This window comes from Cyprinodon variegatus, unplaced genomic scaffold, assembly GCF_000732505.1.
Source record: "Cyprinodon variegatus isolate N-32 unplaced genomic scaffold, C_variegatus-1.0 Scaffold778, whole genome shotgun sequence".
Classification (NCBI taxonomy): domain Eukaryota; kingdom Metazoa; phylum Chordata; class Actinopteri; order Cyprinodontiformes; family Cyprinodontidae; genus Cyprinodon; species Cyprinodon variegatus.
In genome coordinates, this window is record NW_015151231.1 from 165,830 (window position 1) to 177,087 (window position 11,258).

The following is an 11,258-nucleotide window of genomic DNA, read 5'->3' on the forward strand; positions in this document are numbered from 1 at the left end:
GATGGATGGATGGATGGATGGATGGATGGATGGATGGATGGATGGATGGATGGATGGATGGATGGATGGATGGATGGATGGATGGATGGCAGGCAGAGCACTGAGTGACAGAGGATCCCTAACTTTAAAATTGATCTCCTCAAGCTCTTATTGTCGATGTGTTAGAGAGAGATCAAAGTGAAATCAGAACTTTGGGAGCAGCTTGGCAGATTCAATTATCCAATGATGAAGTGACACAAGAAGAGCAGGAGGGCATAGGTGAAGAGACAGGTAAAAAAATAATAACCTGGAGTACCTGACAGTAGAAAAGGAGCAGGACTGAAGCAATTTAACGGAAGAATCCCAAGTAAGTAATTAGAACCAAAGAGTTTAAATACTGGGGGAAGTGCAGAGAAAAGAAAAGAATGGAACAGGAATCACAGAGGAATTGCTGAAGCAGATGGAAGAGAAAGGAGTTCGGGGAGGAAGACTACTGTAATTGACATAAAGAGCTGAATGAAGAAGCAAGAATACCCAGGATAAATGTCCAAATCACACCTTACCGAAGTAATTCTAAAGAACACATAAAAGACTACGGAATAACACTAATGTGAAAACTAGAAACAATAAAAAAAAAATTTCATTAAGAGAACAGGAACACAAAAGAAAACTAAAACCCCCCAAAAATCATAACACATCTAGGAATAAAATGACCAGCCCTTTACTTGGCAGCATGAGCTGTTTTACCAAAATAAAGTCAGTCAGGCCTTCAAAATGTAACAAACCTTAAAGCATAGTGTAGCATCATGATGTGGGCTCTTTTCCTATCAGTTTTATGAGGAGATTTTTTAATTTGATGGTTTAAAGTTAGACTCTGTCAGCTGTATTCTTATATAAATAGTTTCAATAATGAATTTTAAGAAAACCTACTAACTCAAATTTGCTTTAAAAAATTCACCTTTAAGAATGTTTGAATAGATGATTCAAAATCTGAAAAATGATGACATTTTTTTCATGTTTAATGTATGTAAACTTTAAAAAAAAAAACGGTAAAATGCTGAAGACTTACATATATTTTGCTTTTTCTTTAAGCTATTTGCTGCAAATTACATAACTGTGTGTCTATTTTAAGTCTACTTGTATGGATACTCAAAATATCTCAACCTACTACACAACTGGCCTCTCATATCAGCTCTCTTTTATGTTTTTTTTTTTTTTTTAACATTAAATACATTTATATGTATTGCACATTTACTTTATATAGGTTTAAAAAGTATATTATAATTCATTGAAATTATAAGCTGCTATGTAACTTAACCAGCAGCAGTAATAAGCATCAGAAGGTCTGCTTCCAGATTTAGAGGTTGTGTTTGCATTGGAGGCTTTGTTAAAACACTGTTGAGATTAAACACTGAGCCGCAAAGGGGTAAGACTCAAAATGAGGTGACATAGAATAACATTACTAATCATAAAAAGTTGATTAGGAACCTTATTAACCTGCGCTAGCCCTGAAAATTGAGCCCCAGCAAGCACACGGTCACGCAGCACACACGTACAGCACACCGTAAACGTGCAATCACTCAAACACATATGAGTTCACTGGCCCATAGCCGTCCCTCCCGGGTAGTGGGGGAGGGGGGGATGAGATCAGATTCAGAGAGAGATCACTGATTGAGGGCAGTGAATCGATGGATGGCTGGAGGCTCCGTGAAACCAGTGAGTGATGGTGCTGCATTTAATCGCCTTTTGTGTTTGTCTCAATTACGTTACATAATGGCTTCTAACACCTGGTCTAACACCTTGAACAGGAAAATGCTGTGTGGGCCACAAGAAAAAGGATCCCAGAGTACAGACAGAGGTGTTAATAGTCGGGTTATAAAAAAAGCTTGCTGCCTGCTGGTGATAGTGACAGACTGTCAGTCTATGTGTAGGGACCTAGTCATGCTCAGTTGGCTGTATCAGGGAGATGCACAGGCTACATCAGATGTTAGAGGGATTTCACAGATTGGTTTTACTTTTCTGTGTGTGTGTTTCAATGAATACAATAGATGTTGGAGGACCTGCGGACCCTATTGCCCCCTCCATCATCATCCCCCCGAAGAACACCACAGTAACAGTCGGGAGAAATGATGCCATCATGGAGTGTGTGGCCAACGCGAGGTAAGCTTTCACAAAAAGATATGTAGTTGGAAGAAATCTGAAAAAAAATATACATCTACTTTTATCTCCCCTCAAAATTTGATATTTTCATTCAAATGAGACGGGAAATCTTTTGTTTGAACATGATCGAAAAAGTGTTTTGCACATCTCTTGCTTTGTACCTCTCCTCCATTCTTCCCTTTGATTCAAGGCTTTCCTCTGCTCTCTCTATCTCACACAATCCCAGCCCTGAATTCTAACTATTATCACCAATTCAAAGACTTAATCAGAATGACAGATGTATCACATTTCACCCTCAACACTCTTTAACCTTGAAACAGCATAAAAGTTTGTATTAAACCCACGTTTTCTGCCTTTTTTATCTTTTTTTCCCCTCCCTTTCCTTTAGACCCCTTGTTAAAATGAGCATCACTTGGAGGAAAGACGGAGTCGTGGTCAATACAGGGATCAGGGATTTTGGTCGTAGGCTGGTGATTAGTTTGCCCGCAGTCAGGGATAGCGGCTACTACGAGTGCGAGGCATCCCTTCGCAGTAGCAGTGTCCCCTCAGTCACTGCTGGTGCCTACCTGCATGTTCTTGGTAATTAAAACACAGATGACACTTCAACTCTGCACAGAGTGGTTAGGTATTGCCTCAGCATGCTCAGTTTTATGTTCAGGTAATTTAGCCTGAGAGTATCCATTAGTAGTTTAACTGATATTGTGTATGACAGAGAAGAGTTCAAAGAAATATAATCTTTTGTAGTTAGCATTGACAGCTTTAGATGAGTTGTGCTTTTTTCTGTCTTTTTCAAACAGAATATCCCATGTTTATAAAAGAGCCACCGAGTCACATCACTGCAGAGATGGAGAAGGTGGTAGATATACCCTGTCAGGCCCGAGGTTGGTTATTTTTCTCTATGTTGCTGCATGTGCAAAAAAAGCATTAGTGAACGAAAGCATGAAATTCTAACAGAAAATAACGAGATCATTTTGAGACAGAAATCTTTCTCCCGTAGGAACGCCACAGCCAGACATTGTTTGGTATAAAGACGCAGTGCCCATCAGCCCGGTGAAGATCCCAAGGTACAAGGTGCTGGTTGGAGGCAGTCTGCAGATCAATGGCCTTCTGCCAGATGACACTGGGATGTTTCAGTGCTTCGCCCGCAATCTCGCAGGAGAAATCCAGACAAACACATACTTGGCTGTTACAAGTACGTCTCCTTGGAAATTCTAATTTTCCTTCAGTCTTTCTATTTCTGAACCCGTAAATCTGCCTCTTGTCTTATTTCTAATCCTCCTTTGACATTCTCTCTATCTTCCCTCCGACACCCATCTATCTATATATTACTGTAGCGGTGACAGATTCCTAACACTGGAAGCTTGTGCAATTATTGCCCTATTTTTGAATTAGACTGAGCAGGAAAAACAGTGAGATGAGAGTGGCTTGTCTGAATCTTAGAGCTGTCACTGGGAATGAGACCTGACGGCTGCCCCCTTTGTCAAGTCTATTAAGCTCTCAGCTGCCGCCTGCTTTATTAGGGACAAAGCTGTTTATGTCTCTCATTATCACCTCTGTCTCACCTGATTTTCTTTGAATGTATGCATGTTGATTTGTGTGTATGGCTGATCCCACACAGGTATTGCTCCCAACATCACCGCTGGCCCCTCTGACAGCGCTGTGATTGATGGCATGTCAGTCATTCTGCACTGTGAGACCTCAGGAGCCCCGCGCCCAGCCATCACCTGGCAGAAAGGTGCGTGGGCCAACAGTATGAGCTTCCTTGTGGGGTGGTTATTATGCTGCTTCTTTTTTTTTCTTGACTTGCCAGAGTTAGAAAAGAGCTACAGAAAAGATCCAGAATATAAATGCGCTCCAACTAAGCTTAATCTTTTGACTTCTACCATAGTATTTACCCTGGTATGTTGTTTTCCCTGACATTTCTCCAATGCCCTAATCACTATTTCTCTGTGCCCCATGATAACCTCCCCCTTTCACTGCCTGCCCTCCTTTCTAAACCATCAATCACCCCTTCGCCTTCCCTGCAGGTGAACGCGTTTTGGCTAGCGGCTCAGTCCAGCTGCCCAGGTTCACCCTACTCGAGTCGGGCAGCCTGCTCATAAGCCCCTCCCACCTGTCTGATGCTGGTACCTACACCTGCATGGCCAGTAACTCGAGGGGTATTGATGAAGCATCAGCTGACCTAGTGGTGTGGGGTAAGAGAAACTGCTCAGACTCACATTGTGTTAAGAATGCTTATAAGCTGGGAAACAAGTATTGATTAGATACATTTTTATCTCATATGTTTCTAATGATACCATTTAATTAAATTTAGATATGCTACTTAAATACTTTAGAATATAAGCCTAAATGTGTCTTTATCCAGAGTTTTTACTATTGGCAGCTTAGTTTGATTCTTATGCTCATTTAAATGTCATTGACACAAATAAATAGAAAGCTAGAACTGCCAGTTTTCTTCAGTGGTCTTTTTCTGAAATCTAACAGCAGAAATCCACACTTTCTTATGATGCTGTGATAGCCATTTTATATTTGTTGGTAAAAAGTCTACCTCTGGATGGTGTTTCTAGGTGGAATGGCACAGAGATAAAAGCTGATGCAAAATGAAATGAAAAGTCTGAACCTTTTCTGCAAAAGGAAAATATGTTGAAGGGTGTTTCAGAATATTCACTTGTCAGATATTAGATACTACTGATAAAACTCTAATACAGTCAACTGGGATTTTGAAGAAAAATAAAATATGGTGGGCGTTACAGCAAGACAATGAGCCAGAATCTATATGGAGACAGTCTGTAAGGGTTAGGTTTTTGAAGTGAACCCAAATGCACAAAGAAAGGCAGAGCAAATGTTTAAATAAAAAACAACAAAAAAAAAACTTCCAAGCACTTTAAAGGTGAACAAGGCTTGGAGCATAAGTTAAAAGAAGATCTAGTCTTAGACATGAGTAATAGCATGAAAAAGGCTTTATAATAACTGAAACAAGTAATAATCCAGCTGAGAACAGTTAGTAATAGGAAGCATATAAAGCAGGGGTAGCCAATTAAAAATCAGCTGAATCCGAATAAAGAAAATAATCAACCAGTAAAGTCCTGGAGATTTTTAATTATAATCTGTTACTTTAAACAGAATTTAACACTTAAATAAAATGAGGTTTTTATGCTTCAATGTTATACATTGAATTTTAAATATAAAAGTAAATAGAACATTTTTCCATTATAAAATCTAAAGTGTAGAGAACAGCAATTGTTCAGTTTGGTATATAGACAATTTCCTGATTCACATATTCTATATAACACAACTGACTGTTTTTTATTTGTTTGGTTTTTTTTTTCTTTTTTATGGCTCAATGAGAGAAGAGGGCTTTATGCTGCCCTGCAAGATTTTTAAACCATGCGAAGCCATTATCAATCACATATCAAGGTGTTCATTTGTTAGCCATATTAACAGGTGAAGCAGGGCAAGGGAAGTTAGACACATTGTCATTGGACAACATTCAGTAATTCATAAATGATTTAAATCAGGTTGGGTCCGGATTGGCCAGCAGGTGGGTCCGGATCCGGACCGCGGTCCGCTAATCCCTGACCTCTGATATAAAGTATAGCAGAGGGAACAGGTGGTTAAAATGAGTTTGATTAATAAACTAACATCAAGCATGAATGGAACTAAACAGAGCTAATAGGGCATCTAAAATAGCACCCTAATAGAATTAACTCAAAGTAAAATAAACCTCAAAGCTAAATGCAGAGGAAAATACAACAAAACTCACAAAAAGACACCTAACAACAAAGAGCACAGAAGGAAACTAATAAGGCAAAACCTAGAAAATGGGAAGTTGTTTTAGAACATGATAAACAGCAATAAAATATTGGAAAATATGAAATCAGATGAAAAATACTGTATAGCCTAACACCTGGAGATTATGACAGGGTCATAATCGTGCTTAAGCAAGGCTTGCTTTTCTCCTTATAGTGAACATCCTTTATAGCAAACCAAGGCTTTTTTGAATAATTAAATGAACTCCTGTAATCACTAGGGTAACATAGTCTTATTTACTGTGAATGAATACAAACTATTAGTCCTTGAACAGCCTTTGAAAGCACCTATTGAAATCTCTGTGATGATTTATCCTGCTTCTGACAGACACTGAGTAAAAGATGAAATCCAGTCCACTAAGCTCTGTTAAATCCACTGTTCAAACATGTAGTCTCTAAGCACCAGCCTCTCGGTCTTTTCACAGCACGCACCCGCATCACTAAACCACCACAAGACCAGAGTGTCATTAAGGGAACCAAAGCTGTAATGACCTGTGGTGTAACCCATGATCTCAGCGTCACCGTAAGGTAATTCTCATTTTTGTTGCATTTTAAATTAATGGCTGACATTATAGGAAGTATTTGCTGTGCGAAAAAACAAACTTGACTACGAGTGTTGGATTTAATTAGTTTATGAAATCTGGAAATGATCTTGTGATGATAATCCAGCCTTGGAAAGCCTCCAATGAAAAGAATCTGAGCTAAAGATGAGATTGAGAAATTAGTTCATGGCCTCTCCTCACTTTTGAGACAGTTGCAACCATGATAGAGAGCACACATCTGTCTCTGAGGGAGCGAAATGATGTCTTGGGAGCCCAGTGATTAGAGTGCCTGTCACCTGTGGGCCTGCGACATTGATCAGATTGCAGGGTAAACAGATGAATATGTAAACAGCGTAATAACCTCAGACAGCAGCTTTAATTAAATGCAACACAGAGAAGATTAGCTGGAGAGCCCAAATAGTTGCAATTAATCACACTGGCTTGTGGCACATGCATGCCCCAATGCATGCATAAGAGGGATCATATGTAAGGGTGAATGTGTGACACGACATGCAGTGGAAGGGTTGGATGATATGTTACGTACCGTATGGGTGGCAGAGACAGAGAGAGATGTTTTCCAGATTCAGAACACTTTGTTACCCACTTCACGAGGCTTTTCATCAGTGTCAGCAGCTACTGTGTTTACCGTATGATCTGACACAAGGAAAACAGATTTACTGTCACAACACTTGGGAGTAAAGAGTGTTATGGAAAGTCATAAGCTGGTGTATGTGTGAGACTTAGTGAATGTGTGTACTCCACGCTTTTCAACCCTGCAGACATGTGTGGGAGAAGAGCGGCTCGGTGATTGACGTGAACCTGTCTCCCCGCCTGCGTCTGGATCCTGATGGGACCCTCCACATCTCCCAAACGTGGTCGGGCGACATCGGAACATATACCTGCAGGGTAACCTCGGTTGGAGGCAATGACTCCCGTAGTGCCCACCTCAGAGTCAGGTCTGCAACTTCTCGAGATAATTTTGATCTTAATGTCTGTTTGTTTTTTTACTTGCTTTAATCTGAAAATACACATATGCTTAATACAGGCAGCTGCCACATGCTCCAGAGAACCCAGTTGCAGTTTTAAGTAACACGGAAAGGAGGGCCATTAACCTCACTTGGGCCCAGGCCTTCGATGGAAACAGCCCCCTGATCCGGTACATCCTGGAGGTCTCCGAAAACAGTACGTTTTTCCTTTAAATGCTGCTTATTTGTCATATTTAAGTCAGGTTTCTACTTTGTTCTAACACCATAAACCATTTAAATATATTTCTTTATTATATTTTTTTACCTTAAATTGTCAGGCGCATATTTTTATCCCTTAAGTATAACTGAATTGCTGCACCCACTTTCTACCTTGGGAACAAAACCGTGTTGATGTCCACTGCTCTTATCTCCTTTATTATTCCTCCAGATAAAATCAAAGCAGTTATAATGTTTTCACCTATAGCGAGTAAATTGTTCGACCATTTCTCATTTAAGCTGAGGCTAAACTGAGAAAATGACACCTCATTAAAAAGGAAATGAATCTGAGGATGCAGATGGGATCTGGGTTTTAGATAATTGAATTGCAATCTGATCTTTGGAGGTAGTGCATGTGAAATAGATTACTTGTTTGGATAGATAGCAGCAATATCATCACTGAAAATGAAACAATAATAAACAACAATATCCCAGAAATAACACAGAATTTCAATTTGAGTTTTCCTGCACATAAAAGATGCAAATGAAGACTCCCTATTATCCAAAGAATTTTCTTTTTTTGTTTTGTTTTGTTTTGCTTACAGACTTATCACCTCATGTTTTCTATTTCAGATGCCCCTTGGACAGTACTGTTGGCTAACATAGAGCCTGAGTCTACTGGGGTGGTTGTTGGTGGTCTCATCCCTGCACGCTCATACCAGTTCCGCCTGTGTGCTGTCAATGATGTGGGAAGAGGCCAGTTCAGCAAAGAGACGGATCGGTGGGTACTCTAAAAGCCCTAAAACACTGCTTGGAGTCTGTATAAGTTAATTTGTACACTGATCCGGAGAAAAGTATTGCACTTGGAGGGCTTTTATTGCCTTGGAACAACTCGTTCTCCCCCCACGTCTTATCTTGGCAGTTCAATAGAAAATCCTGTAACACCATTTTTTTTTTTTTTTTTTTTTGCTCTTTGCTCCTGTGCGATTGAGGGGGTGATGAGCCAGCTTTTAGATGGGCCTTTTTTTTCCCAAGATAAAATGTGAATGAGCTGCAAATGCGCTTTATGAAGATTCGATGGGTGTACTGACCCAGCTCCATCTCTTTTCTTCATATCAACTGTCGTTGCAGGGCTTTATGAGAGAAATAAACTGAGGCTTTAAAGACACGCAAAAACAGACTCTCAGGTGGATTCTGTCGATTAGCGAGACCAAACAATATCATAAAGGGCAAACTCAAACAAGATCGGATGTTATTCTCCTGTACACACAACTGTTAGACATGATCTATGTCAACATTCACTTCTTTTTCACCTGTGACTGAAAACAACCATAGCCCAATGCAAAGCTTTTTTTCAACCAGGCACTCATTTGCAGAATTCCCCTATGAATGCGCCAAACAAGGGGGAAGGGGTGGTTACTGCATCAGTGAGAGCAACATTTTTTTTTCCAAGGCACCTCTTTGATCCTAAACACTCTGCTTTATCTCCTCCAGAGGGCTGCTCCAGCACATTGGGAAGAAATCAAGATGTCATCTTAAATTGACTTAAAAGAAAAATCTTCATGGATCTCTCCTTCTTGTTCTTTGCTATCATTCTCTCCATCGAGCCGCTCCACTTTCGCCTCGGCCTCTTTGATCTTTTCTTTGCCACAGCGAGTGGTCCCTCTGCGGACAGCAGTATGGGGAATATGTTTTGGGCTAAAGCATGACCCTACTTCCCCAACTTTTCTGCATGGAGTGTTTAAAGAAAGGAATAGAAAAGAAAGGTTTTACCATGAATTGATGAGCTATGATGAAATGGGATAGAAATATGCAGAAACGTGATAATTAATGCATGGCTCCTCTCCTTGTCTCTTCTTGTACCTATCTTCTCTCTTTTGCTTTCCATTTTGCTTTAGACTGACTCTACCCGAGGAGCCTCCCAGCGCGCCACCCCAGACTGTCATTGCAAGTGGCCGCACCAATCAGTCTATAATGATCCAGTGGCAGCCACCACCGGAGGGCCATCAGAATGGACCTCTTCAGGGCTACATCATCAGGTAAAACAACCTGCCATTTTTATTTTCCTTCCAAGGATGGTTACTATAGGTTCTATGGATTTTGCTAAAATATGTGTTTTAATAAAAAACTTTGCCTTTATCAATTTTCAATAGCTGATAAGCATGTCTCTTTTATATTTATGTTCATTCTTATCTTTCTAGTATTGTTGCCTGATATAGTATTGTCCTTGCTTCCTGTGTCTATCAATTACTCTCAATGCTGCCAGATACTGTCTGTCAGGGCTTCCAGTGGATTGTCAGATGAAAAACATCACCAACCCCGACCAGAGCAGCCTGCTCCTGGAGGACCTCATCATTTGGACAAACTATGAGATTGAGGTGGCAGCTTACAATGGAGCAGGCACGGGCATCTACAGCCATAAAGTAACCGAGTGGACTCTCCAAGGAGGTAAAAACAGCAAACAGGGCTTATGAGTTGTACTGCCTCAAATAAAATGTTGTATTTATGCATCAGAAACTTCCACCAAGAGGGAGGGCAATCTCTTTGGTTTTGCATATTCCATTTAGTCTTTGCTTAAGTGTTTTTGGGGGCTAATATAAAGCCTGCAGCGTGGGATATATGTATAAAACTTAATGTAATAATCTGACTTTAATGATCAAATTAGGAGTTTTCATGGTGTTTTTCACTCTAGTGGCATTAAAAAGAGACACAAGTGCCCATGTTGTTATGGCAGCCGTATTTTTGTTGCTTATTTTAGAAGTTTGCAGTCAGCACAGAAAGGCTGGTTTGTAGAAACACTGCTTACTTGCCCTATAGCATTTTTCAAGCTGTTAAACATCTTTATAGATGCAGCGGTAGTGTGTTACAAAGGTTGTTACTTTGCTACACACAGAAATGGCAGTTTTTCTTTCCTTGTTTTGAAGTTTCTGCATGTCTTGATTTAAGTCCATTGTTGAGAAAAGATGTCGGCAAGAAATTAAAAATATTTTCCTGCAAATTATTATTCACCAATCTTTCTGCTATTCTTTGGGGATTATTTTTTAGTGCATCTGTATTACAATATGTCTGCTAGTTTTATTTCTGCTATTTGATATAGATTAATCTAAGGTATCCTATACCAGTTGCATCTTTGTTACTGATTTCTAAAGATGCACTACATTGACAAAGAATTTGCTCATTATTGATTTAGTCTATTATCTCTTTTGAGATGCCTAGATGTTTAAGACTATCAGACCAAGGTCGCCAGAGTAAAACTGCATTCAAAGAAGGATGTTATATCAAAAATGGTATTTGAATTTACTTTGCTTTGTATGCAATTATCTACTTTGTTTATTCTCAAGTTATCTATGATTCACCGCATTTTTGATTCAGTTTTAATTGAGACAACCAGGCCTAATAACTGCCAGAAAACCAGTTACTTCAATACAGGTGCTGGTCATAAAATTAGAATATCATGAAAAAGTAGATTGATTTCAGTAATTCCATTTAAAAAGTGAAACTTGTATATTATATTCATACGTTACATACAAACTCATATATTTCAGATGTTTATTTCGTTTAATTTTGATGATTACAAATGACCACAA

The 11,258-nt window shown here is 39.5% G+C and overlaps 1 protein-coding gene across 4 annotated transcripts in view; it reads left to right on the plus strand.

The window, feature by feature from the left end:
* Positions 1 to 11,258, plus strand: part of sdk2 (sidekick cell adhesion molecule 2) — a 123,198-nt gene that overhangs the window by 78,289 nt on the left and 33,651 nt on the right. For all 4 annotated transcript variants that reach the window (XM_015396146.1, XM_015396144.1, XM_015396143.1 and 1 more), the window contains exons 6-17: positions 2,028 to 2,139; positions 2,528 to 2,718; positions 2,937 to 3,020; positions 3,137 to 3,331; positions 3,758 to 3,874; positions 4,167 to 4,334; positions 6,374 to 6,476; positions 7,270 to 7,446; positions 7,536 to 7,672; positions 8,305 to 8,452; positions 9,570 to 9,710; positions 9,938 to 10,119. In XM_015396146.1, coding sequence (XP_015251632.1) covers positions 2,028 to 2,139; positions 2,528 to 2,718; positions 2,937 to 3,020; positions 3,137 to 3,331; positions 3,758 to 3,874; positions 4,167 to 4,334; positions 6,374 to 6,476; positions 7,270 to 7,446; positions 7,536 to 7,672; positions 8,305 to 8,452; positions 9,570 to 9,710; positions 9,938 to 10,119 — 1,755 coding nt within the window. The remainder of the gene's footprint in view (positions 1 to 2,027; positions 2,140 to 2,527; positions 2,719 to 2,936; positions 3,021 to 3,136; positions 3,332 to 3,757; positions 3,875 to 4,166; positions 4,335 to 6,373; positions 6,477 to 7,269; positions 7,447 to 7,535; positions 7,673 to 8,304; positions 8,453 to 9,569; positions 9,711 to 9,937; positions 10,120 to 11,258) is intronic.